We start from the raw sequence: 25,581 nt of genomic DNA on the forward strand, positions 1-25,581 counted from the left end.
TATATTTTCAGTTTGTTAAATGCCACTAAAAGATGTAAATTAAATGAGACTCCTATGGGTCACAGTAACTCAGTTATTAACTTTTTGCTACCCAGGAATGTGTGTGATGAAGCTCAGTACTGGATGCAGGCAGCCAACCGGCTCAGAGCACGGCTGTATCAGTCCAGGACTCAAAGCTTCGGGTCTAAAGGACACAATGTGGTCCATCACTGAGCGCTGATTAAAAGTGTGCGTGTCATGGACAGGGCAGTGGTGACATATGGCTGTTGAGCTTTAGCACACAGAAACGACAGCTGCACTGCCAATCCCAGGAATGAAGAAAAAATAACAGAGATTAAAGTGTATCTCTACCTGGGAGAGAGACTAAATCCATGAGCATGGCTAATTTTAGATGGCACAGGGATGTAACGTAATGGAAGGTAGTCGTCACTATTGCTACTTCCAGACTTTAATTGACATGCCATTTCAACACAAAGGAAGCTACTTTTGCCTTTCTACTGTATGATTAGTCATTTAATAGGATAGACTCAAATGTAATTGTTACCTCTCCCAAAATAAATAATATTGCCATAGTTTCTACTCTGGAAGACCATTTGAACATTGGATCATTTTTATTTGTGCTGTAACTATACCTGGGCCTTGTTAGAGGTGTCAGTCTGTTTCGATTGAAACTGAACTATCGTAGGGTTATGGTGTAAGAGACCCGACTTGCAAAGTCAACCTTCGCTTTACAAGGCATCACTTGCTATTTAGGGATTTTATGAACCCTAACGCCCAGGCGTAGCACTGCATGGAATGTTTTGACGGGTCCGTTTAAAAGTGTGTGTGTGTGTGTGTGTGCACAGTTTCAAATGGATTTGAATTGGATGAATGCCAGACAACAAATTTGAAAGATTTAAGAGGGAAAAAATGGGTGCAGTCATGATATGTACATTTTATTGCGTGTTTTATTTTATTGCGTGTTGACTTTGCGCTAATGTAGTCTGTTGGGCAGATTTGTGTAAATAAACAATAAAACTATCAGAAGGAGCTGTTTTATAGCATGTAGAGTTGAGTTATTTTCAAAGTAATATTGACCATCCAAATAATTAGTAGCATGTTATCTTGGTAATTCAATGTAAGACCTGAGTCAGATTGAGAAGTAAACCATGAAAATTATATTTAGAAAGTTATTTCAAGTACACAATCCATTAAAAGCTATTTTGATGTCGCCTTAATGACAACTTGAAAATCTAATATCCTGGCACACTTTATTTGGAACACCTATTTAGGAAAAGTTCATTTGTACCCCAGTACCATATTGGTTAGTTTGACTCCTTAGACATCCACAATCACCAAGCAGGGACCTGTTTATAGAGTGTCGTCTTATAGCTTTAAAAATATCTCACTCCATTTAGATTTAGCTAGTTAATTTTCTAACGTGATGATTTGTAGAGCAGATACTGAAAAGGGCATCTATTTTAAAAACTCTTCTCATATCCTTCTTAGTTGTGCGGAATGCGTCGCAGCACTTTCTATTGCAGTACAATGCCGTCTCCATTCTGGAGGACATTTCCTATTCGAAAATAAATTCAATTCAAAACATGATGCAATTCAACATCAAGGTCAAGATAGCAGTATAGCGTCGCCACATTTCACATGAGGGGGGGAAAGTCAACCTCTAAGTGAGCAAATGCGGTCGGTGATGAGGCAGCCAGGAATAGTTTGACAAACCCTATCACCAGAGACAAATTAAAAGTGTCACTGACCTGTACGTGGCTGTTCTCACATTTCCTGTGATGTTCTATGATAAGCCAGAGCTGATATGAACAACTGCCAACAAAGGGCTGCCTGCCTGCCCGTTGAGCAGGGGGGAGAGGAGGCTTAGGGAAGACAGGGTAACAGGACACCTCCAAGTATTGATTGGAGCAGAGCAGACGTCCAGACGACCCACAGGTCGTTCTGCGGCTGGCTGCTGCTATAGCTGTGGCTGTCTGTACCTTGAAGGGAGCATTTGAGAAACCTGACACAACACACAAAGCAAAAACACACGTTCACTTCCTATATACACTGAGTATACCAAAGATTGAGAACACCTTCCTAATAATGAGTTGCCCCCGCTTTTGCTCTCAGAACAGTTTCAATTCGTTGGGCATGGACTCTACATGGTGTCGAAAGTGTTCCATGGGGATGCTGGCCTATGTTGACTCCAATACTTTCCATAGTTGTCAAGTTGGCTGGATATCCTTTGGGTGGTGGACCATTCTTGATAGACATGGGGAAACTTCTGAGTGTGAAAAATCCAGCAGCGTTGCAGTTCTTGACACAAACAGGTGCGCATGGCACCTACTACCATACCCCATTGAAATGCACTTACATTTTTTGTCTTGCCCATTCGCCCTCTGAATGGGACGCGTACACAATCCATGTCTCAACGCTTAAAAATCCTTCTTTAACCTGTTTTCTCCCCTTCTTCTACACTGATTTGAATTGGATTTAACAAGTGACATCAATAAGGGATCATAGCAGTTAGTCTGTCATGGAAAGAGCAGGTGTTCTTGTATACTCACTGTATGTACACACCTACAGAGCATTTCACCATGACACAGAAGGAGATTATTATCAAACTCTTTTACACACCCTCACAGTTGTACATTTGCCACACACGTTCCCTTTGTACACACGTCCAGTACACAACAAAATACAGACAATAGATACAGACACACACTCTGCGCGGTGTCACCACAGCCACAAGAGTAATAGCCTCCGGTTCCCTCCTGCACACAGACTAATGAGAATCTCAAATACGACAAGCAGAGTGCATTTATCACGCACTCACACTTAATGACACCATCGCCCAGGCTTAACGGCACCCATACACCACTATCTAGCCTGTTATAGATGGGCCTGTTGGTCTCTTATCTTTTCCATTACGGCTGCCTGCTCATACCTTCCCACCAGTGGAGGCTGCTGAGGGGAGGACGGCTCATAATAATGACTTGAAAGGAGCAAATGGATTGGCATGTATTTGATACCATTCCACTAATTCTGCTCCAGCCATTACCACAAGCCTGTCCTCCCCAATTAAGGTGCCACCAACCTCCTGTGCTTCCCAGGGCTGCTGAGTGAGAGAAGAGGTTCGTAGTGGGGGGTGGTAAGTCGGGGGGACGCTGGAAGCAACAGACAGCTTTTGTTTTTCTCTGTTTTTCTGTCCATCTTTCATTCTCGCCCTCGCCCTGTGGATTTGTCTGGTCTCTCTTTGTGCCTGCCGTGTTTCGCTTTTTGACTTCAGGACAACAAATGCAGATGCGTGTTTGTGCCTGGACGGAGGAGCAGCAGGAGGCTGGACAGAAAAATACTACATACGGCGCTTTGATCCACACTGTGACTGTTGTGGGCAGCGTTCTACACAACGGCTCTCACCTCATCTCGACCCTAACGGAATGTCTGTCAAGAATGACCAGGCAGTTTATTGTTTTCTATTCATCTGAAACAAAGGGCTGCTGCATTGTACAGTATTTAGCTTGATAACTCGTTGATCGTGCTTTGTGAACTGTAGACATATTGGGTTATTTTATGGCTGGTTGTGAAATCTACATAAGTGTCAAAACCCACATTTATTCAATCGTTTTTTCCCTCCCTTTTTTTAAAAGTCTGTTGTCGTGAATTATTTTGTCCATTTTTTTCCCGCCTTCATATTTTAGATAACTTGTAGAAAATACACTTTATGCCACTGTCAAGAAGCATTATGACCATCATAAGCCAGATAGACTTATCATATGAGCCAGATAGACTTATCATATGAGCCAGATAGACTTATCATATGAGCCAGATAGACTTATCATATGAGCCAGATAGACTTATCATATGAGCCAGATAGACTTATCATATGAGCCAGATAGACTTATCATATGAGCCAGATAGACTTATCATATGAGCCAGATAGACTTATCATATGAGCCAGATAGACTTATCATATGAGCCAGATAGACTTATCACGTACATGCCCTTATGTCAGTCATCAGTCAAAAAGAGGGTGTCTTGTCCTGCTCCTGAAATCTGTTTATGCATTCATCCCAGTCATCAGCAACAGAGCATTGGGCTAGGTGCACGTCTGATTTGTGTGCAATCGCAATGATAATTTAATATGGTCAATATCTGAACATTGTATGTAACATACTGTGGACAAGTAGGCTATGGTGTAATGGAATGTTTTTGCCTTATGTAGGTGTCATAACCAGCCACAAAATAATGCTATATATGTCACAACTGGTCTGAATATGTGTAAAGACAGTGTTATGTCCATATTATGACAAGTTATGTCAGCTGTTATGACATGGTTATGGCCGTGTCATTACATGTTATGACGCTAGGTGTCATGTAAAGTGTTACCGAAAATGATTTGAACTCTAATTAGTTGGACTTCTAAGCAACTCCGGAGCCCCTTTAACGACTTTTGGGATTTAGCCGAAAGATAAGAGCTTATCCTCCCTAAGGGCTGTAGGATCTACAGTATCTGCACTGTGATCAGAGACTCTCTTTAACAGCTCAGAGACACACTTACACACACACACACACACACACACACACACACACACACACACACACTCCAACCCTCAGTCTCCATGCCCATACTTAACCTTAGTCAACAATCTGTAGACTAGAGAAAGCATTGTTGGTACCAACTAGTAGGGCCGGGACGATACCAGCATCGTAATATTTTTTCCGTGGCAAAAATGAAAACACCAAGCAGACAAAAACACTTTGATCCTTTTAAAATCCTGCTGTATTTAAAATATTGTGTGCTGTAGCTTGGGAAATGAATAAATGTGACTCTGGATGACAACATAATGTTTGTTTCCAACATTAGGACTGTTTTCCTGAAGAAGTTACATCCTCTTCATGTTTTGTTTCCTTGCCACGATACTAATGAGTATCGCGATACTGGTATGCCGGTCCTGCTCCTCAATGACTCCTTTCTCTTCTAGTGCACCTCTAGCTCTGGTCTGGTGCACCTCTAGCTCTGGTCTGGTGCACCTCTAGCTCTGGTCTGGTGCACCTCTAGCTCTGGTCTGGGCTAGAGTCATGAGATCCATTGTTTACTGTAATACACTATCCAGAAATAAAATATGTCCTAAAATAAAAATCATGAATTGTGTTATTCTAGTGTGCCTGTTTTGTTAGCTGTTGTTGTTTTTGCACCTTAACCCCTCAATGTTGTGTGGAGCTGTCAGTACATCTGCTGAACTGAGATTGAGTGGGAGGGTTGATTGCCTGGCTGATTCCAGATCAGTGCACTGCGAGGTCACAGACATCATCCTCATTTACAGCGACTGGTTCTTTCTCAGCACAACAGGGCTAGACTACATGTCCCCAGGACATAGTCTTGTCAGACAGGCCTGCGCTACCAACCCAAGCATTTTGATAGTACTTCAGACTGACACAATGTAGCCTTCAGCACACTGAGAAGAGCCTCACTTCACATTCTGTGTATGAGCAGCCAATGGTCATGGACTTTCTTGAGCTGAGAAAGAAGTGCCACAGCAAGAACATGAGATATATGGAGCAAAAAGCCCCTGGGGTCTCGGGGATGCCTCTCGATGATGTCATCAGTTGTGAGAAGGCGTTAATGATGTCCGGTTCATTCACTGAGGCCATAACCCCGAACGTAGGGATGCCCTGATAACCCTATGCTCTCTCACACTCTCTTTCTCTCCTGACTCTCCCTCAGGCAGTGTGTGATGGTGTTGTTAAGAGTGGCAGCCTGGTGGATCTGAATGGGAAGGGGTTTGATTATGGGATGCATGTTGGGAATGGGGACTGTTTGTAGCCAAGACAATGATAAAGTGTTTAATCTCCACAGGAACAGTGAAGCACGCAGGCATGATAATACCATTACAGCGAGGAGCATTCTCCAGAACCCCTCCGCCGCTCCTCACCTGATTTATATGTCCCTTCATCAGCATCGACTTCTCAGATTGGAAAATCTTTCATTTATTAAAGAGGTCGGCCATTTTGTGCGCCAGCTGCTAAAGAAAATACTGTTGTCACCAACCCGTCTTGCGTGCCCACTTCTTTTTTAAATGTATTATATTTTCGGGTAATGTGACAAGGATGGATCTGGTGGGTGACGGCAGCGTGATTGCGGACGCTATTTATCTTCCTTTCACAACTACTCTGTCTCTAATGTTACGCCTAAGTCCTTGACTAGGTGCTTTCTACATGTTTTCATACGTATCATTGTGTGCTTGTCCTGCATCCTAAGGGCTCTATCTATGGCTCTGACAAACATGGTACAGGTCCTTCAAACAGAATGGAAGACATATATATTAAATTGGCACAATGCGCCTGAGATGAGTAAACTGAGGGGTTTGATTCATCTTTCTTCACTACCGCTAAAGTTCACTCGCAAATGAAACCTCCGGAACACCGTGACACTCAAAATTCACTTCGATAATTCATGTGTCTTCCAACTTTCAGAATTGGAATGCAGAGATTGAAGTGCAAACAGTGCACCCATCTAATTGGTGCCTGGGGAGGATCCATTTGCTGGAGAGCATAGAGAAAGATGGAGATCAAAGAGCTTTCTGTTAATAGAGATGTCGCATTCTCTCATTGTTCCCCACCTTAAATACGGAGACGGATACAAAGGCATCATCACAGCAGTCCTCAGCTCAAGCACCATTCAGTGCCTTAAAGAAAGGTTGCTCTCATACATGTTTTAAAACATTTTATTTACTTAATTGACCCCGTTTCTAAGGGGCTCAGTCTCAATACCTCTCCTTGTAATGCCATGGTATAGAAGGGTAGAAAGAAAATAGCAAAGAACACTCCGTCTCCTTCATGAATTGTTACTTTCGTTATGTTAGAACATTAGTTATTAAACCTACTGTACAGTTCAAGGTTGCCAATAACCGTAAACTTTGTTTCTTCTATTTCTCATCGCTCTCCAGTGAGCATAATTATTGTTGTCCTTCAGAATCAGCACCGATGCGCTGATAGACAGGCTTTATTTCTGCACTGGCAGCAGAACGAGGGCTCGCCAAGCCAGAGAACCACCGCAGTGCCTAATCAGAGCCGTGTGATGAGGGGGGATCAGCACCACACACACACACACTCTCTCACTCTCAATGAGCCCAAATCTAATCACAGGGAGGCAGACCAGCCGCTTAGCTCGGTCACCCCGCCCATTAGCTTGCACCGCCACCCAAGGGGCCCTGGCACCAGCAGGAAGACACATCTCCACCCCGCTGCTGCTCTGTACTGTACCACCAAGGCTGAACTCAGGGGTCCTAAGTGATAGGAGGGTCCAGGGCTAGCCCCCCCCCCCTTGGTGGTAATAAAGAGCCACTGGAGAACACTGAGCGATCAGCAACCTGATGAGCACTGACAGCGCTGCTTATTCACCTCATCCTCTCCTCCCGTTCTACTCTCTCTCTCGCTTATATTGGTGTGGCGCGTTTCATCTTCCCCAGCAGGAGTGTTTTGAATAGCATCTTCATCTGGCTGCTCTCTCTCCTCCACCCTCCTCTCCCCTCCGGGCGGTCGGCAGTTCTGGTGAAATAATGATAGGCTCCGCTGGTACTATAGTCTACAAAGCGTAGTGGGAGGGAGCACTATCTCTTCTTATTGTTGACCTGTCAGAGAGGACACTGCACGACAGCAGCGTTGAGTTTGCCATATTTGTATATTGTGCATAAAAGCGAGGCCTTGAATACTGCTGACGTTGATGTTGAAGATAAGTTTAGTGTCAATACTGACAGTTTTGCTATTGTTTAAACTTAATTTAGCTCTATGACTGATGTGTCTTTTTTTGTTCTACCACCCGCATCAACACTGAAATATTAAAGCTGTTGACATACTGCATGTTATGATACAATTGTATGATATACTGGTGAGCCTGTTATTTTTAAGCATGTACTGTGTGAGTTAAACTGTTGCTTTGTGAAATCAAGCTCTCAGAATTGTAACCTTCTCAAAAGCTGTCACTCCTGCTTGCAATGCACCTCTCTTCACCTTTTGACTTGTGCCAAACAACTGCCCTCTCCAGGTTTGAGAAAGTGCACTACTGCAATTGATAAAGAGCTTCACTGCCCTTCCCAATATGACTCATCCACAATCCCTCCACAATCCTTTCTCCACGGTGCTAGATAACCAAACACTTTCCCACCCACCTTTAAAACACCCCTGAGGGGAATGTTTCTGAAGACTGGCCAGGTCACTCTATGCACCGGATGGCTCCTGCTGTGTGCTGTTGGTTCTGGAGGCGGCTGGTTTGGAGTACTGAAATAAATATGTAAAAATAGAAGCAAACACACACAATGACACCTCAACAAAAAAACGTAAACACAGACTCCTGTTCCCCCGCCTGGGTCTGTAGCAGCAGACTTTGAGGATCCAATTATGATGCCCTTGAGGGAATGACAGTGCTGGAGTTTCTGTCAATAGAGGTTCAGGTAGTGTTTCTCAAGAACACTTTGAATTATTGATGATGGGGAGATTGAGAGGAGGTAGATAACATTCAGTTTTAGTTATGAGGTGGAGACGACGGGAGGAGGGTCGAGGAGGGAGCTTGAACGACATCTGCATTTTCATGCCAGAAGGTCTGATGAGGTGACCCGGGGTTACACTCATCAGAAGATGTCACACTAGAAAGAGTGGAGGAAAATTGAGATGGCTAGATAGTTAGATGGATGGATACTGTGGCTGGATGGATACTGTAGATGGATGGATACTGTGGATGAATGGATACTGTAGATGGATAGACAGAGAGAGGGATTTTCCAGTGAATTACAGGGCTTGTCTGAAGATAAAAAATAAATAATGAATATGAGGCAGACAAATGAAGAGGATAACCTTAGTGTGTGTCTGATCCGTCTCTTGCTGATAGCCTTTTGGGGCTTTTTTCATCTCAAGTAGACAGAAAGACGATGGATGACGCTCTCAGCGGTTCTCCCGATCGATCGGACGACCGTCTCAGTGTCTGTGTCTCGCATAGATCCCTGTCTGAAGTCTGGCCAGCTCAACCCGCTGTGGCGGGATGCCTTGCAGGTTTAGGCCCAGACTGGTGGCAGAGGCACTTCTCAGAGATTGATACCAGTAAACAGAAAGTAATGGGTGCCAGGTATTTTTCTATGTATCACTGCTGTAGTGTGTTTGAGTTGTCAACATCTCTCGGGTCCTTGAACATTGGTGAGATATTTCAAACCAATGTTTAGATGCTCCCTTTCAGTCTCATTTTTAGAGAGCCCTCAGCCCACGGTTACTGAACCTTTGCATGGACTTTGTACAGTATCACTTCTTCCTGTCGTACAACTTTAGTTGACTCTCACTGTCAACTTGATTCAGCCCAACATCATTCCAAGAGAGAGGAGTTGGAGGCTTGATGCGCTGCCCGTGGCTGACAAACGGGCTTTAATCTGTGGGGACTCCATGTGGAAGGCGTAGAGCACTCTTACGTAGGGTGACAATAGATGGCCCATCTCACAGGACAACCCGTCACTTTGTCTAAACCCTATGGGCGAGGAGGCCATCACAGCATCCCTTTTGGGCAAGTTGAGTGGCAGTGATGGCAGGGAGGGTCCTGACTTCCACTGACAGACACATCTCACCCTGGATGCCATGGTGCCCCGTATCTCCGCTCCCCTCTCCCAAACGCTTTCCTCCTGCCCATGCAACTGTCAGATAAAGACTATAAGGAGAGATTCCACGACACTGCCACCATCCGTTTGAAATGCAGATTCCAGGACTACAGGGACCAAAAGGAAAGCAGCCAGCCGTCATTCCCTCTTGACCCAGCATGCTAATAGGTCTTTCAGAATGTTGTCACTGAGGCCTCCCTTGAGCCGCTCTCATGTTGCTACTGCAGGGCCTCTGAAATTCCCCATCAACTTCAACTGACATGTTGTTATTCAACAGCAAGTTTAAGTTTCTGACCCTCATCTAGATCAAGTGTTGACTTCATTCACAGGACTTGGCCTGTCAAAGCCTGCCGATATTGCAACTCTGACACTGACATCCAACATTGTTGCACTCCTGCCCCAACTGAAAGTGGAATTCAGAAGTAACTGATAAAGAAGTGTTTAAAACTACTGTGAAAGTAGTTAAACCAGCAGAGGCTATAAATGTCCTGAAGCCTGCTGGCCTTGCTGGATGTGGTTGAACTTGTAGAGGTGCTTTCAAAGACTCCAGTAAGTTAATTTATGAGCAACAGTAGGATGAACTCCAAGCACCACCAGCATGTAGCAGTCATCTGAAAATCACCCGTATCCTGCGGGGTCTGTTCCCCAATTATTGTCCAATGCTCCTTGATCCCAATTCCAATTTGCCTTGGCGGCGTCTGTGTGGTTAGCCATTGGATATCTAATTAGCGAAGTTCCTCTTTCTAAGGGGCTCATGTAGAGAGTTGAAAGGGCCCTCGGGCAGAAGAGGGGCTTGTTGAGAAGTAGCATCTAACACAAAGTCTACAGAGAGGCAGAGAGTTGAGAATTCAGAGTGATAGGAGGAGCATCATACTTCCTGAAAACCGTAGGTGACTCATCAGCTGCATACTGTGCTGCCACACTGAGCACTCTGTAGGGGAGTGGATGTCTCGGGGTAAGAGGAGAATTGTCTGTGACTAGAAAACGGTCTCTATTCAGCAGCTAATTGTCAGCCTTGTGATGGTGCCTCATGGGACAGTGTTCAGGTATCAACAGTCAGATGAACTCTCAGAGAGTAGGGTAAGGATGATGTTGCCCAGGCTTAACAACGGAATCTTCTGTCGTAAGGTCACTCACAAGATGCATGCCTCGGATGAGTTTTCTTCCAATTAAGTTTTTGCACAGCAGAAAATGTATAAGGTGTTGGTCAAACTTTGTCAGAATGAAAAGAAAACTGAGTGCCATTTCCTGAGGTAACCACAGTCTTGAATAAACAATGTGCTTCCTCAGCTATGAGTTGTGAAGTTACCCTGTTGTCATTTCATTAATCACTCTATTGAGTAACTTATAATGTGAGAAATTATAACAGCATCCTGCTTCTATCAACTTGTAGATTTTCACACAGAACTGCTATTGATCAATGAATGTGCTGTACTGTGTACTCCATGCACTTGGATGACTTTCTGGTTCTTTATCAAGCAGAACAATGGCCATTACACAGTCTTAATCATTGCATCACTGAAAGTAAACCGACCAGAGAAAAGTCACGATAGCTAGGGGATACATGGTTAGAGAGCTAAACAGGATTCGCAGTGTTCCCTTTCCCAAATGAGGTAGACACACATCGACAAAGGCCTACACACACCGACCACACACACATTCTGCGGCAGATCATCTGGCCCCCTGTTCCTGCTCATCGCCATGGTGATGTGATAGTCCCCAGCAGAGCCCTGGGTGGGTAATGGTCCATGAAGAGCAGGGGGTAATGTGCCTAATCGTGTCTGAAATGACAGAGGCCAGGGACATGCACCCTCATTATGTAGGACCATGTATACTGGGGGTGGACTCATTCAATTCCTATTTCTCTGGGGCCCTGTGGCGTCCCAAGGCGCAGAGGCGGGGGGTGGGTGTTGGCTAGCTATCCCCCTGTTATCCAAAACCGTGAAGGGATTCGCCTCCCCCCCCAGTGAAACTGCAGCGGTGTTCAGTTTGTGAGGTCACAGAATATCAGAGGGGTTGGGTCTGCATTAGGATAATGCGCCTCTATTTAGTTTGTACGACAGGTGTTGGCAGAAAATAAACATCCCTGGAGCAGACAGGTGCATAAAGCGGTTGATTGAGGATAAAATTGGCATTTATTCTAATTGCGTCTTTTTATGGAACTGTGGTCCCTGGCCAAACTGAAGCTGGGTCATAAAGATTGACTTGTTAAGGTTTATGTATGAATTAAAATGGATCCTTTTAAAAGATGACACCGTGGCCTCATCCACCCCTCATAAAGGTTCCCATTTTCTCATCATTAAGTTTCATTTTCGCACAGTGCTGTGAAAAAGCCCTCAAACCACCAGACTGAAGACATCTCTTCAAACCACAGAACCATCACTGTGGTCTAATCCAAATGAATGTCAGATAATCAATGTGCGGCCCCAGCGGCCCTCAATTCCTTGCCCTACAAAGAGGACCAACTGCCAGTATCTCCCAGATGGCTTGACAAGTCCAGTTCATTAAAAACAAAACGATCCCATACATCCCATCCAAAACAGAACACAGAGAGAGAGTGTGGGTCGGGATAAGCAGTGGCTTATATGCCATCGACAGCTGTCAGCTCATCAGCCTGCCTCTCCATTCACTCTGTAAAAAGCAATTGATTAGATAAAGAAAACAGACAGCAACAAATTCCTAAAGGGTGCTGCATGGTTTACATGTTTATGGGGAGAGTGTGTTTGTGACATGGCAAGTTTTGGCGGGCGGCATTCGGTGTGGCAGTAGCAGCTGGACCCTGGTATCGGGTTTTAGATCATGCCCCTGTCACTATGGAAATATCCTATTGAGAAGAAGCTGAAGAATTTACTGGTTGAGGCGATAAACAACATGAACACAATAGATGCTCCACAAGCAGGGCAATTTGAAGGCAGGCCCCAAATATATTTGTAAAATCACATCTTAAAAGACTGTTAAATGAAGCCAGTGGCTTTATGGGGCTTGGGCATAGTGAATCTCTGAGTTTAAGAAGAAGTTGACTTTGTCACTGTGGAATGTCTATGCATGTCTTTTAAAGAGGTGGAAGTCGGCCCCTGCTCTCGCAGTAATGCGTACCATCACATCAGTCACTCACTCAGCATGAAAGACTGGACGTGCCTCACATGCAGTACGTTTCAAGTCTACATGATAGGGTTTTTTCTACCATGTCACTGTCATCAAGCCCTAGATAAAGGCCTCTTGCCAAATCCCCACCACCAGCACCCGTCTGGAAGTGAACCCCAGGACAACAGTGTATGCATCAGATCAAAGAGACTTATGCTGGTTTATTTTACATTACTGTAGCTAGGATTTAATTGGATTACGTTGGGCATTTCGTCATAGCATTTTCCACTTCCACAAGCTCCACATCCATCCCCAGCTGTGAGGCTCGTCAATGTGTGGAGAACTTCACAAACAGCAACCGCAACTATTCAGGGTGCTGCTGATAAACACGCCAAGAAGCTCATCCACTCACTGCCTTTGTGTGGAAATCTGTGGAAGGTCCAGAAGCCTCAGAGAGTCTGTAGGGTCAGTGTATCTGTTGGTCTGTCTTGCATAAGCTCCTGCAGGCACTGTGCTTGTCTTGCTGTGAGTCATCTTTGTATTTTCCTGGCTTTATAGCCATTGGATAAATACTCTGCACTTGTCGATATTTGATCTCTGCCCCATCTCCATAACCTTTGATTTTCACACTCTACATGTTTATGATCGTCGGTCTAGTCTATGCATATTAATGGGAGCAGAGAGACAGTTATGCAAATCGTTTCGTAGTTTTATTGAGTTTATTTAGCATGTTTTAAACTGCGACTTTACCAAGTTTTTTTTAAACTTCAAGATCCCTCAAGCATTTGCATAATCAGTATAAATGTGAGCATACTCTTTTAACTTGAGGCCATTGCTCAACCTTCAGAGCATTTACGAAGATATTGGATCATCAATGATATATTCAGATTAGATGGGGTGACAGTGGTGTTTTGGGGACATGCTGTTTGGCCTGCTCAGGCAGGAAGCCACCGCATCATATCCTGTTTGCTCAAGCTGTCTACCTCCTCTGAGAAGCCGAAAAGCCTGTGAGTTAATCCATTGGGAGTAATGTCCTCATATATCGCCCAGGCAGGACACGCGGGAGGCAGTAATTCATGAAGTAAACAGGAGCAGACACCGCCTCCCCTCGATTTATGACACTGTGATCATCGCTTGACCTCATCGCTAAATGCAACCGTCTCCTCTGAATCAGAATGAGGCAGCCTGTTATCAATATTGATGGCGGTTCATATCTCTGTTGACTTTATTTTCAGCCCCCCATTTGAGTTGTGTGGCAGGATCGCATTGGTGAACTACATCAATCTGGGCTGTGCTGAGTTGAAACCCTTAGAGGACACGCTGCCCTTATTAAGTTGGTGCCAAAACACAGGTCACAGCATTCTGTAGATTTAGTTGAACAAATCCCTGCGCAATCCGCATCCATCTGTCCCGGTCTCTCATCCCAGAAATCAAGCAGATGTGGAAATTAGCATATCGAGACAATTCAGATCTGACGCATAGCTTACCTGAGTGATTAATAATGCAGAGAGTAAACTTTGCTCAAACTTGAATCGTCTGACCTTCTTACAGGAGCCACTCGTTTTTTCCATCTAGTCAAACAATGTATAGTTTTTTTTTGTATATTAGGTGAAAGTGGGTACCTGTCACCTCCCCCTTGGGCCTGGTGTCTTGGTGCAGACAGTGGGGGTCGCGTTCCCCTGTGGGGGCGGTGGTTAATTGTGTGAAGTCACCTGTGAAAGACTGAAGGCTGGGAGTAAATGAGCCAGGTGTCCCAGTAAGGGGCCTTTGTGGCCTCACCTCTCTCTCCGTTCCTGTCCCTCTCCCTCTCTCTCTGTGTTCAGACTGCCATCACAGTTCAGCTAACACTCAATCACAATGCTGCACTGGCAGTGAGCATCGCATGCTAATGAGAGCTTAGTATCCAAACTCAGAAAGTTCCAACAGCTACTGTAGAACTTGATAGCAGAATTATAGTGAGCATTATGAAGCCAACGCTGCTGTTGTAGTCATTCACATTAGCCTGTGACTGTTTTAACAGATAATGGTACAGCTAACTTTGTAACTTTGGTTGTAGCTATGTTAACCTGTGTCTCACTCTCTCCTCTTCTAGGTGGTGGTGTGCCCGCTGTTGGCCATGCTGTTCTGGTGAGGTGTGGTAAACCCCTGCCAACATGAGGCTGGTGCCCGGGTCGCCTCGGTCCCTCCCCCTTCTGGCGGTGGTCCTGGCTCTAGCCCTCACAGCACTCTTACCTCACCTGACCATGGGAGTCACACCCTTCCCCCAGGACCTGGATCCAATCAGCATTGGGGGGAGAGAACGTGAGTGCAAGCCCGTCATGATGCAATGTTGCTCCTAAGTTCAGGGGGGCATGAAGTTCTGATGTACCGTTAAAGGGCAGCATCATGTCTAGTTGTATGTACACATATTTTGTTGGTTGTCTTACAGATCTATGTCAGTAATAGGATGACGACTTCAAATACATAATTGCCACTATCAAAATAAAATGGCTATACATTTTAGCTATATGACATAATACAGTGTCTGATTGGGCCACACGTACAGCCCGTCAGTGGCACGTGTGGTCAGGAGGTCCTGGCCAGCCCCATTTATTTAAGAGGTGACAGAGACTGAGGCCTGGCGCTTTAATTTATCTATCTGGAGGAGTGGAACATTAGCATAAATAGCCACGCTAATAGATCTATATTTGGAGCCCATCTCAGGTGTAATGAGGGCCATTTATCAGTAGGTCTGTAGGTAACTGGGCGTCAGAACCCCTCACAACTCCCCAGGATGTCCATTATGTATGGTAATACATCCAGCACCCAGCTCCACCTCCAGAATCATCTCCCTCGCAGAGGCTAATTGGAGGAACTGGGTTAGTGGTTTCCATGGCGACGCAGCGGCCGAAACTTTAAAGGAAGTGAATGTGCTGAGGAGTAATTAAAGGAACAAGCGAGCGTTCGCCGGGGTGGACTTATCCCGCTCCCTTTCTGCCCCACAGCGAATCACTGCCGGAGTTAAAATCTTTAACCTCTTGAAGCTAGGGGGAACTATTTTTATGTTTGGAAAAATGTTTGGAAAAATAACGTTCCCAAAGTAAACGGCCTACTTCTCAGGACTAGATGCTAGAATATGCATATAATTGACAGATTAGGATAGAAAACACTCTAAAGTTTCCAAAACTATCAAAAATATTGTCTGTGAGTATAACAGAACTTTTAGTTCGGACAGCCATTGCCTTTCCCTCTCCTACTGATAGACATTTGCGGTTCATATATTATTGATTATATATTTTAAAAACAACCTGAGGATTGATTATAAAAAACTTTGACATGTTTCTGTGGACATTACGGATATTATTTGGAATTTTTGACCGCTCTTTCCTGTTGATTTCTAAACATAACGCATCAAACAAACGGAGGTATTTTGGATATAAACAATAATCTTTATGGAACTAAAGGAACATTTATTGTGTAACTGGGAGTCTCGTGTGTGTGAAAACATCCGAAGATCATCAAAGGTAAGCGATTAATTTGATTGCTTTGCTGATTTTTGTAACCAAGCTACTTAATGCTAAGTGTACATAATGTTTTGTCGGGCGATCGATAAACTTACACAAACGCTTGGATTTCTTTCACTGTAAAACATATTTTCAAAATCTGAGAGGACAGGTGGATTAACAAAAGGGTAAGCTGTGTTTTGCAATATTGCACTTGTGATTTCATGAATATAAATATTTTTTGTAATATTATGTGAATGTGGGGCTATGCTATTCAGCGATTGTTGATGACAATTATCCCGCTTAAGGGATGGGTAGCATCAAGATGTTAAACAGTCGAGCCGGACTTGCTTAGTTGGGGGAAAGATGCTTCCCCTGAGGAGATTAAAATGGGACACTATCTGATCACACCAGAGGTGTCGATCTCATTTTTCCCAGGGATCACATTCGGTCTTCATCAAGGTCCGGAGGGCTGCACTGATAATTTGTTACATTTCCTTTCTGTCAAAATGTGCTAGAAATTGCTCCCTGACTGTCTAGTGATTTTTAGCGAGCTGGACAATCAAGAAACTGTATAGGTCCATCATTTGTACACCGTTTAGAATTTTTGTTTTGTAATTTCAAAGTATATTGAGTATGAACTCATTTCTCAAAGTATATTGAGCATGGGGCCTAGGATTGAGCCTTGGGGTACTCCCTTGGTGACAGGCAGTGGCTGAGACAGCAGATGTTCTGACTTTATACACTGCAATCTTTGAGAGAGGTGGTTAGCAAACCAGTCCAAAGACCCCTCAGACACCAATACTCCTTTGCCAGACTACAAGAATGGAATGGTCTACCGTATCAAAAGCTTCAGCCAAGTCAATAAAAATAGCAGCACACCATTGCTTAGAATCAAGGGCAATGGTGACAACATTGAGGACCTTTGAGGTTGAAGTGACACGTCCATAACCTGAGCGGGAACCAGATTGCGTACTAGAGATAATACTATAGATATCAAGAAAGCCAGTCAGTTGATTATTGACAAAAAACATTCCAACACTTTTGATAAATAAGGCAAAATAGAAATAGGCCTATAACAGTTAGGATCAGCTTGATCTCCCCTTTTAAATAAAGGACGAACCGTGGCTGCCTTCCAAGCAATGGGAACCTCCCCAGAAAGGAGAGCGAGGTTAAAAAGGTCGGTGAAAGGCTTGGCGATGATAGGGGAAGCAACCTTAAAGAAGAAAGGGTCTAAACCATCTGACCCAGATGGTTTTTTGGGGTCAAGTTTAAGGAGCTCCTTTAGCACCTCGTGACCGCCTGCAGGGAGAAACTTTGTAGCGGGGCAGGGGGGAAAAAGGGAGGAGAATCAGGGCTAGTCGCATGAGAAGGGGTGGGAGATGAGGACATTTTGGACAGGCAAGGAGGCATGGCTGAGTCAAATAGGAATCCTGACTTAATGAAGTGGTGATTTAAAGAGCTCAGCCATGTGCTTCTTGTCAGTAACAACCACATTATCAACATGAAGGGACATGTGCAGCTGTGAGGAGGAGGGTTTATTCTCCAGGTCTTTAACACTTTCCAGAACTTTTTGTGGTTAGACCCACAGAGAGAGAACTGCTCCTTAAAGTAACTAACTTTGGCCTTCCGGATAGCCTGAGTGCACTTATTTCTAATTTGCCTCAACGAGAGCCAGTCAGCCTGAGTATGCGTGTGCCGAGCCTTTCGCCATATGCAATTCTTGAGGTGGATAACTCTGCAAGATCATGGTCGAACCAGGGGCTGAACCAGGGGCTGGTTTGTTAATAATACCACTGAAAATATCAAAAAATAAGTTTCAAGTGTCTTCGACAGAGGCGGCGGGATCAAGCTGATTCTATACCATTTTACAGAGGCCAGTTCATGAAGGAAGGCTTACTCATTAACGTTTTTTAGCAAGCGTCTATGACAAATCAGGACAGGTCCATTTCACTGAGCAGCCATTACGAACACAGGCTGTAAAACAGTGATCACTACGGTCAACACACAAAACACCAGACTCATACCGATCAGGATTATTTGTGAGGATAACATAGAGGAGAGTTGCATTTTCTGGGTGTTTGGAGTCATCCCTTGTGGGATTGGTAATAATCTGAGAAAGATTTAGAGAGTCCCATTTGCTTTAGTACTTGGTCAGGTGGTTTAAGCATGTCCCAATTGTTGCAGTGTTTTTGTTTTTTGTCCAGCTCTTGTGATAAACTTAGGGTCTGGCGATGCTTCCCACTCCCCCCTCTTATTTTACACAGTTAAGTGTATTATCTCTAGCAGCACAGAATAGAGTCATGGGATAGCCCACAATAACAACCACCTGACAGTTAAAACAAATTGCAATCTGGGCATCTGCAGCAAATGTGGGGCAAAGGAAAAGCATACAAAATAGAAACTGAGAAACGCATACTGCAATCAGAGGGTTTTATCAAGTCAACAACCTATTTTCTCTCTCTCTCTCTCTCTTGTACTCAAACAATCTCTATGTTTGTGCTTGAATTCACCCTATTTTCAGATTCACACACTTGATTTCTTTAGTGCCTGGTTTGTCGTTATGGAGATGTTTTTTCCCCAGATGAACACTGTCACTGAACTGAGCTTGCTACTCTTTCCCTCTCCCCATGCAGACTCCTACCTGTACCCAAGCTTCCAGGGCCTCATGTCGGACAACGATACAGTACGACTGGGCCTGGACTTCCAGAGGATGCTCCGGATCAACCACATGCTCTACATCGCAGCCAGGTCAGTCAACACACCTCTCAGTATTGTTCACCTAACTTTAATGCACTGTACTGCCTTACATTATCCCTGTATTGACAGCTCTTCATTGAATCCCTTTGTATTATTTCTGTCATTGTATCAGTCAACCGTATTGGATAGCTCCCGTTACATTCATATTGTCATACAGTAGGTTCATTATCTAAAAGGTTCCTCAGGCTCAGCAAGATGCCATTCTACATCAATAGGCCTGCATTAAAGAGCTTTGTGACTGACCCTAATCAATCTAATTTAGGCTAAGAACAGGCAGCTTGGGTGTGGTGTGGTGGGATTGGGTTTCAGGGCAGAGAGGAGACGGCTTGAAATGTTTTCTGACCTTTGACCTCTTACAGGGATCATGTGTTTGCTGTCAGTCTCAGCGCCTCCTCTGAGCAGATAGTCCCACAACAGGTAAGCCTTATGTTGTCTTACAAACACATCGTTTACATGAGTTATGACCTCATGGGTCATAGACTAGTGTATCATTGCAGCTGGCTGGACATAAGAGCATTACTGGTGGTTCAATGGCTCCTACTTTTCTGCTCATCTTTTAAATATAGTTTATTTGTGTTGTTTTCTTCTTACTCAGCCAATCTCTTCATTCATGCAGATATGAAGCCATTTCACTTCAGACAGATATCCAATAGAAGTCATGTCGTGCACTCCTGGTTTTGAAGTGCTGTGCTCTCTCTCTCCCATCTGAATCGCATTTGTCAAACATGATTGCACTTAAATAAAAATCACTTTAAGGCTTGTGTTTGCTTGTGCCTATCGTATTTAGATTCATTTACAGCATGAGTCATCCCTATAAGGGACCCACTCAACATCAATGAGATCTAACGTTATTGATGTACATGATTGCAGTGGAAATACATGAGAGGAATGATGTGTAGTGCAGAGAATTGTCGGAAGAGAAAGTATGTATTTTAAAGGAAGTTAGGAGAACTAAGAATATGTGCATTGCATAGTACATAGTTCATTGGTCATCAGCCATATTACCAACCTGGCTTTCTCACTTTCCCATGCTTCTTATCGGTCTCAGTGAGCTCATTAGTGTGCGGCTGAGTCATAATCAAAAACCTAGGGTCTGCTTCATCATGGATCTATTCCTTTTCTATGGCCCAGTTTCAGTTCTAATCCCCAGTCTCCTCACCAGACCCTTCATGATCCCCCACTCAGAGATACTGTATTTCAAAGGCCTGGATGGGTATAAGCAATAAATAGCTAACTCCACCTCACTCTGCCAGAGGTCTAGGGGGAACTATTAGCATATTGCTGACGTCTATCCTATTTATCCTATCATATTGGATCTTCAATAGGGAAGTGATAAGAGCCTTGGGGGAAACATTTCACTCCACTTTAAGGCCCAGAAGGGTAGCGGTTGAGTCTTGAGCCAAAAGGGGGATTTCACTTTAGTCTCTGGGGAAATCTTATTTCCCAGCATGCCCCATGGTGATGAGTTTGGCGCTCCTACAGGGAGGACAGCGGGGTCAGTAAATCACCCTTCCAGTCAGTCGACAGTTGGGCACTGGTGGGCAGTGCATTAAACCACCTTCAACCAGGCGACCTTGTTAACAAGGTGATGGATTTCTTCCTATTCACTCCACTAGCGGGGGGTAAATGCTAGGAGATAAGGACATCCAGGAGGACCATAGATAGCTAGTATCAGGGCAATCTACTTCCCATAGGAATGCATTGCAGATTCCTTTCTGATTCCTTGATCTTCTTGGTCGAATTATCCATAGAGATGTCTTGTTGTTAAGAAGTACAGGTGGATTGTGATGGATTGTATGGGAGATGGGTTGTAAGAGAGGAACAATAGTCTTTAGTTGCATGCTGACAAAGTTAGACACAGCTCCTCAGGTGTTTAAGATGTTTGTCTGTCTGATTGTTTGTTTGTCAGAAGCTTTTTTTTCATCACAGCTGTCTCTTAATAGCATTTGAATGGCTGGGTGAAAAAAGGGTCTCTTTCTTGCTCTGACAGTTGGTTGTCTGTGTGTTGCAGAAATTGACTTGGAAGACAAAGGACGTGGATAAATGCACAGTGAGGGGGAAGAACAGCGTGAGTATCTCTCCCTTTCTTTCTTTCTTTCTTTCTTTCTTTCTTTCTTTTTCTCTCTCTGTTTCTCACTCTCCGACTGTCTGTTATTTGATGTGGGAGGGTAGCACTAACAATAGCATAGATTGCTTATCAAAATCGGCACCACAGGTATCTGTAGTTCCAGAACCAGTCTGTGGCACAAGCAGCGTCAGCCTCCCAGAGCTCTAGTGAAACCATAGAGATCAGCACAGGGATTATGGGAACGACAAGAATAGGAACAGAAGTATGACTGAGAGGGTGTGCGTGTGTACACTTAGCAAAATGCAATTCAGTTCATAATAAGCTGTGCAATGACACTGCATGTGGGGTGATAACACCAGCAGCCAGTAGTCACATTGCCGTCCTCTGAAACCCAGCCGTTTCTCTTTGACAGGATGAGTGCTACAACTACATCAAAGTTCTGGTCCCACGCAATGACGAGACGCTATTTGCCTGCGGTACCAACGCCTTTAACCCCACCTGCCGCAACTACAAGGTAGGACACTACACCTCAGTCACCTTTCGATCTAAAGCACCCAGCTCCATACCCAGCACTGTTCTGAAACCTAACAGATGGGGTAAATAAGCTTAGTTTAAAAAATTGTTGAACCAATGTCAAAGTGCTCTTTTCCGTAGCATGGGGTGGTTTAGCGGTTAAGGGCGCTGCATTCAGAGCATATGCCTACATAATGACTTTCTCCTAACTTTTTGGGAGAAAAAGTGTCCTCTCTATCTACAGTATAAAATCATCAAATCAACGTTGTCGTGCACAGATAGGGCTCCAGATTGCATAAACACTTCAAAGGAGTGCTGCTATCCTGGATGTTGATGGAGACACATGTTGACTCAACCAAGGTTGGCAGCGGTCTGTTGACTGAACACAGATCCAGGATGATAATAACTGTCTTATTTACACATCTGAGGAATAAACTGCAACCGCAGATTTGAGATCATGTCATCCTCAGAGGGACAGAGTGGGGGAAAGAGAGGGAGGGAGAGAGCGAGAGAAGGGAGGGGAGAGAGAGAGAAAACAAAACTTGCCTGAAAACTGGAGTCAGAATCCCAGGAGAGCCACTACTTTAGTTCCAAAAGAACTCACGCCACCTAGTCTCTATGGCTATCTGACTGCTCAAATGATTAACAACCCAAAGTGTGCAAGAGCGAGATCTCGGCTAAGTGGAAACATACAAAGGAAAATAGCGATACGTAAATCGTGACCATGGTGCGTAGATGGACTCATACTCCCCAGGATGTCTACCAATACAAAAGAAGTCTGGTTGAGCTGAGATGACATCACGGTTCTGGGCAGTGATTCACGGTGTGTTTTTTGGAAGAGGGGACGTAACGTCTACAGTCTGAGAAGTCCAATGGGGAGCTGGCTAAATCCATACAGACCACTGCAGAGGATTTACCTTTTCCGCCATAGACTCCCAATGGAAGACGTTGATTTACACTTTATCCAGAACAAATTCCTCTCCCTGTCCCCCTCCCTCCCAGCTCGGAAAAACCAGGAGCGATGACTACCCAGAGAACTGGGAATAGTGTGCTGAAGTGGAAATCATATCATGCAATCTGTCTGCAGCATTCCTTGGAAAGACTGAGAAGGGCAGTGGGGTCAGGAGCGGGTCTGTTAGGGTGAAGGGGATTGGATTATCGGGGTGGACGGGGGGAAGATGTTTTATTTTGCACAGAGTGCATTTTCCATGTAAATTGATCACCACAAAACACTCTGCCCAATGAGCCAGCTGGATCAAAGACAGAGGTTGTGTGACCAGGTGGAAGTTAGACCAGGAAGTGAAAACCTGTAGCCTCTAGTCTAAATCACACTGTATTGAAGCCCCAGAACCATGGTTAAGCAGACATATCAGAGATATAACAGCCACAGTAGCATTGGTGGATGTCTCACTTGGAGAGTGTACCCATAGGGAACACTGAGCAATGACACAGCATTAAATATAAACACACATGTTGACGGCTGTCACTGTGTGTGTTTGTGAAGGCTGGTGTGCTGGAGCTGCAGAGAATGACCTCTCCTCCGGGTCGCATTCTGCCACTCCCTCCCCCCACCCCAGCGGGATTCACACGTATTGTCTGAGCCGAGGTTTACGACCTTGTTAACGGTGGGGCAGGAATAGCTGCTAAAGATCTGTGGTTAGGAGATACTGTCTCCTCACAGTGCTGCCAGAGTAGCAGCCATAGAGCAGGATGACAGGAGTGTTACTCCTGACCTTTTGACTTCACTGTTGTTACAATGCAGTGTAAAACGTACTAAATAAAAGGTATCTTTATGACACGTGTTCCTATTTATTCATCAGGATTGACTAGAGGCTCATTCTGTCCATGACTTTAAGGGGTCGGCAGTTAGCCGTAAAGCTAACCTGGTATAAAACAGAACAATACTCAAGTTTGGACTGAATCGATTTTTCAGTAAGGGGGAAATGTTAAACTTAACAACTGCAAACAATGACCTAGTTATTTTAGTTGAGGTTTTTCAATATAAGCTCCGTGGAGTATTTATTTTTAGTTACAGTCCTATAAATAGCTTTATGAAGTACCCTCTTCCCTCTCTGAGTCCCCTCTTCTCTTTCGTCCCTCTCTCTCCCAGATGTCCACACTGGAACAGGACGGTGAGGAGGTGGTGGGTCAGGCACGTTGTCCCTTTGAGTCTCGCCAATCCAACGTCGGCCTCTTCGCTGGTGAGTTGCTCTGGACAGAGACAGAGAGACATGTCAGCTGGGGGCAGCAACTTGATCAGTAAACCTGCCCTCAATCTTGCCAATTTGCCAGTGACATTTAGACATAGTTCACACAGTGTTATTGAGAGCAGCACAGCCCCTACATGAAATGTAGCCAAGATATGAAAATACACATTGGGAGGCATGGGTTTCTAGTCTTCACTGCAATTGTGTTCATTTGAAAAAAAGCACGCCTTTCTTAAATGAGTTGTTTTTTTCCTCTCAGGTGGCGATTTCTACTCGGCCACCATGACAGACTTCCTGGCGAGTGATGCGGTAATTTACCGTAGTCTGGGAGAGAGCAGCCCGGTGCTTCGTACCGTGAAGTACGACTCCAAATGGCTACGAGGTGAGCACCTGGCCTTGGCCTCAGGTCTTAATTTGAAACAACTTGTGAATTTACCTTCCTCAATCTTCCTGAATCTTCCTCAATCTTCCTTCTGAATTCTTCTCAGTTTTGCATTGCCACGAATCATGAAATATTTGTATACACTACACTACATTACATATTAGAGTGGTATTTCATTCTAAATCAATGTGTGGTATCCACTTGAGTGATGTTTCCTACCAAAACACTGACTGCCTAATGCATTATTTTTGTGAATACCAAGTAGTACAGTCAGTTCTACTGTTTCATATTTCTCCCTTTTGTCTCCTCAGAGCCTCATTTCCTCCATGCCATTGAGTACGGGAACTATGTGTACTTCTTCTTCAGTGAGATTGCTGTGGAGTACACCACACTTGGCAAGGTACGACAGTTGTAATTCAAGGGTCTGAATATTTATGTAAATAATATACATTTTTATTTTTTTAAATGTATAAAAATTCAAAAACTGTTTTTGGCTTTTCCATTATGGGGTATTGTGTGTAGATTGATGAGGATTTTTTATTTAACCCATTTTAGAATAAGGCCGTAACGTAACAAAATGTGGAAAAAAGTGAAGGGGTCTGAATAGTTTAGTGCCACAAATAAGGGGTCGAATACATTTTTTTATTTTTACGTAATAGTTTCCTGATCTTTTTTTATCCCCCTCAGATATAGGACAGACACTTCAAAATAAACTTCCCTTTTGATATTTTGGGGGGGACTATCTGTTGTTCCATGTAGAGAATCTGCTATTCAGTGCATTTGTATGGGCTAATAGCAGTAAGCCAAATTCCATTTTTCACCAAATCATTTTTGTATATATTTCTTTGATACTTCAAGGTGTCTTAAAATTCAAAATCAAATAGATAAATGATCCTTCGTATGACCTTAAAACAATTCCATATAGCTTGTTTCAACTGTATGTGTGATATGTGCTGTCTGGAGGGGTAGAGAACACAAAACTTCTGTTGTAACATATGGACAATAACGTTGGATTGTATTGGATAGGCTGCAATGTAATGTCAAATGTGAAACAATGTCATGTCATGACACTGTGTTATGTTACTGAATGAACACAAAAGGAATTAAAATCTGTGGAAAATCCTATAAAGATATTCCTCTAACCCCCCCCCCCCCCCCCCCCCCAATCAGGTTGTGTTCTCCAGAGTGGCTCGTGTATGTAAAAACGACAACGGAGGTTCTCCCAGGGTTCTAGAGCGTTACTGGACGTCGTTCCTCAAAGCGCGGCTCAACTGCTCGGTGCCGGGCGATTCCTTCTTCTACTTTGACGTTCTGCAGTCGCTGACCAACGTGCTGCAGATCAATCTCAGACCAGCCGTGCTGGGGGTCTTCACTACACAGGCCAACAGGTCAGTCACAGTACCAGGCAGCAACATGACAGACGGCCATACAGATATACAGTACATACTCATACAATGAGTATAAT

General features: G+C 44.2%; 1 protein-coding gene across 6 annotated transcripts in view; it reads left to right on the forward strand.

Annotated features, from left to right (window-relative positions):
* The window catches only part of sema6cb (semaphorin 6Cb), a 153,477-nt gene that overhangs the window by 99,610 nt on the left and 28,286 nt on the right, over positions 1 to 25,581 (forward strand). For all 6 annotated transcript variants that reach the window (XM_020498057.2, XM_020498055.2, XM_020498060.2 and 3 more), the window contains 9 exons: positions 14,797 to 15,005; positions 18,823 to 18,937; positions 19,306 to 19,363; positions 20,958 to 21,014; positions 21,427 to 21,528; positions 23,638 to 23,728; positions 23,994 to 24,116; positions 24,428 to 24,516; positions 25,287 to 25,504. In XM_020498057.2, the coding sequence (XP_020353646.2) occupies positions 14,858 to 15,005; positions 18,823 to 18,937; positions 19,306 to 19,363; positions 20,958 to 21,014; positions 21,427 to 21,528; positions 23,638 to 23,728; positions 23,994 to 24,116; positions 24,428 to 24,516; positions 25,287 to 25,504 (1,001 nt within the window). In that variant the 5' untranslated portion in view covers positions 14,797 to 14,857. The remainder of the gene's footprint in view (positions 1 to 14,796; positions 15,006 to 18,822; positions 18,938 to 19,305; positions 19,364 to 20,957; positions 21,015 to 21,426; positions 21,529 to 23,637; positions 23,729 to 23,993; positions 24,117 to 24,427; positions 24,517 to 25,286; positions 25,505 to 25,581) is intronic.

The sequence above is a fragment of the Oncorhynchus kisutch genome, linkage group LG13 (genome assembly GCF_002021735.2).
Source record: "Oncorhynchus kisutch isolate 150728-3 linkage group LG13, Okis_V2, whole genome shotgun sequence".
NCBI classification, from domain to species: Eukaryota; Metazoa; Chordata; class Actinopteri; order Salmoniformes; family Salmonidae; genus Oncorhynchus; species Oncorhynchus kisutch.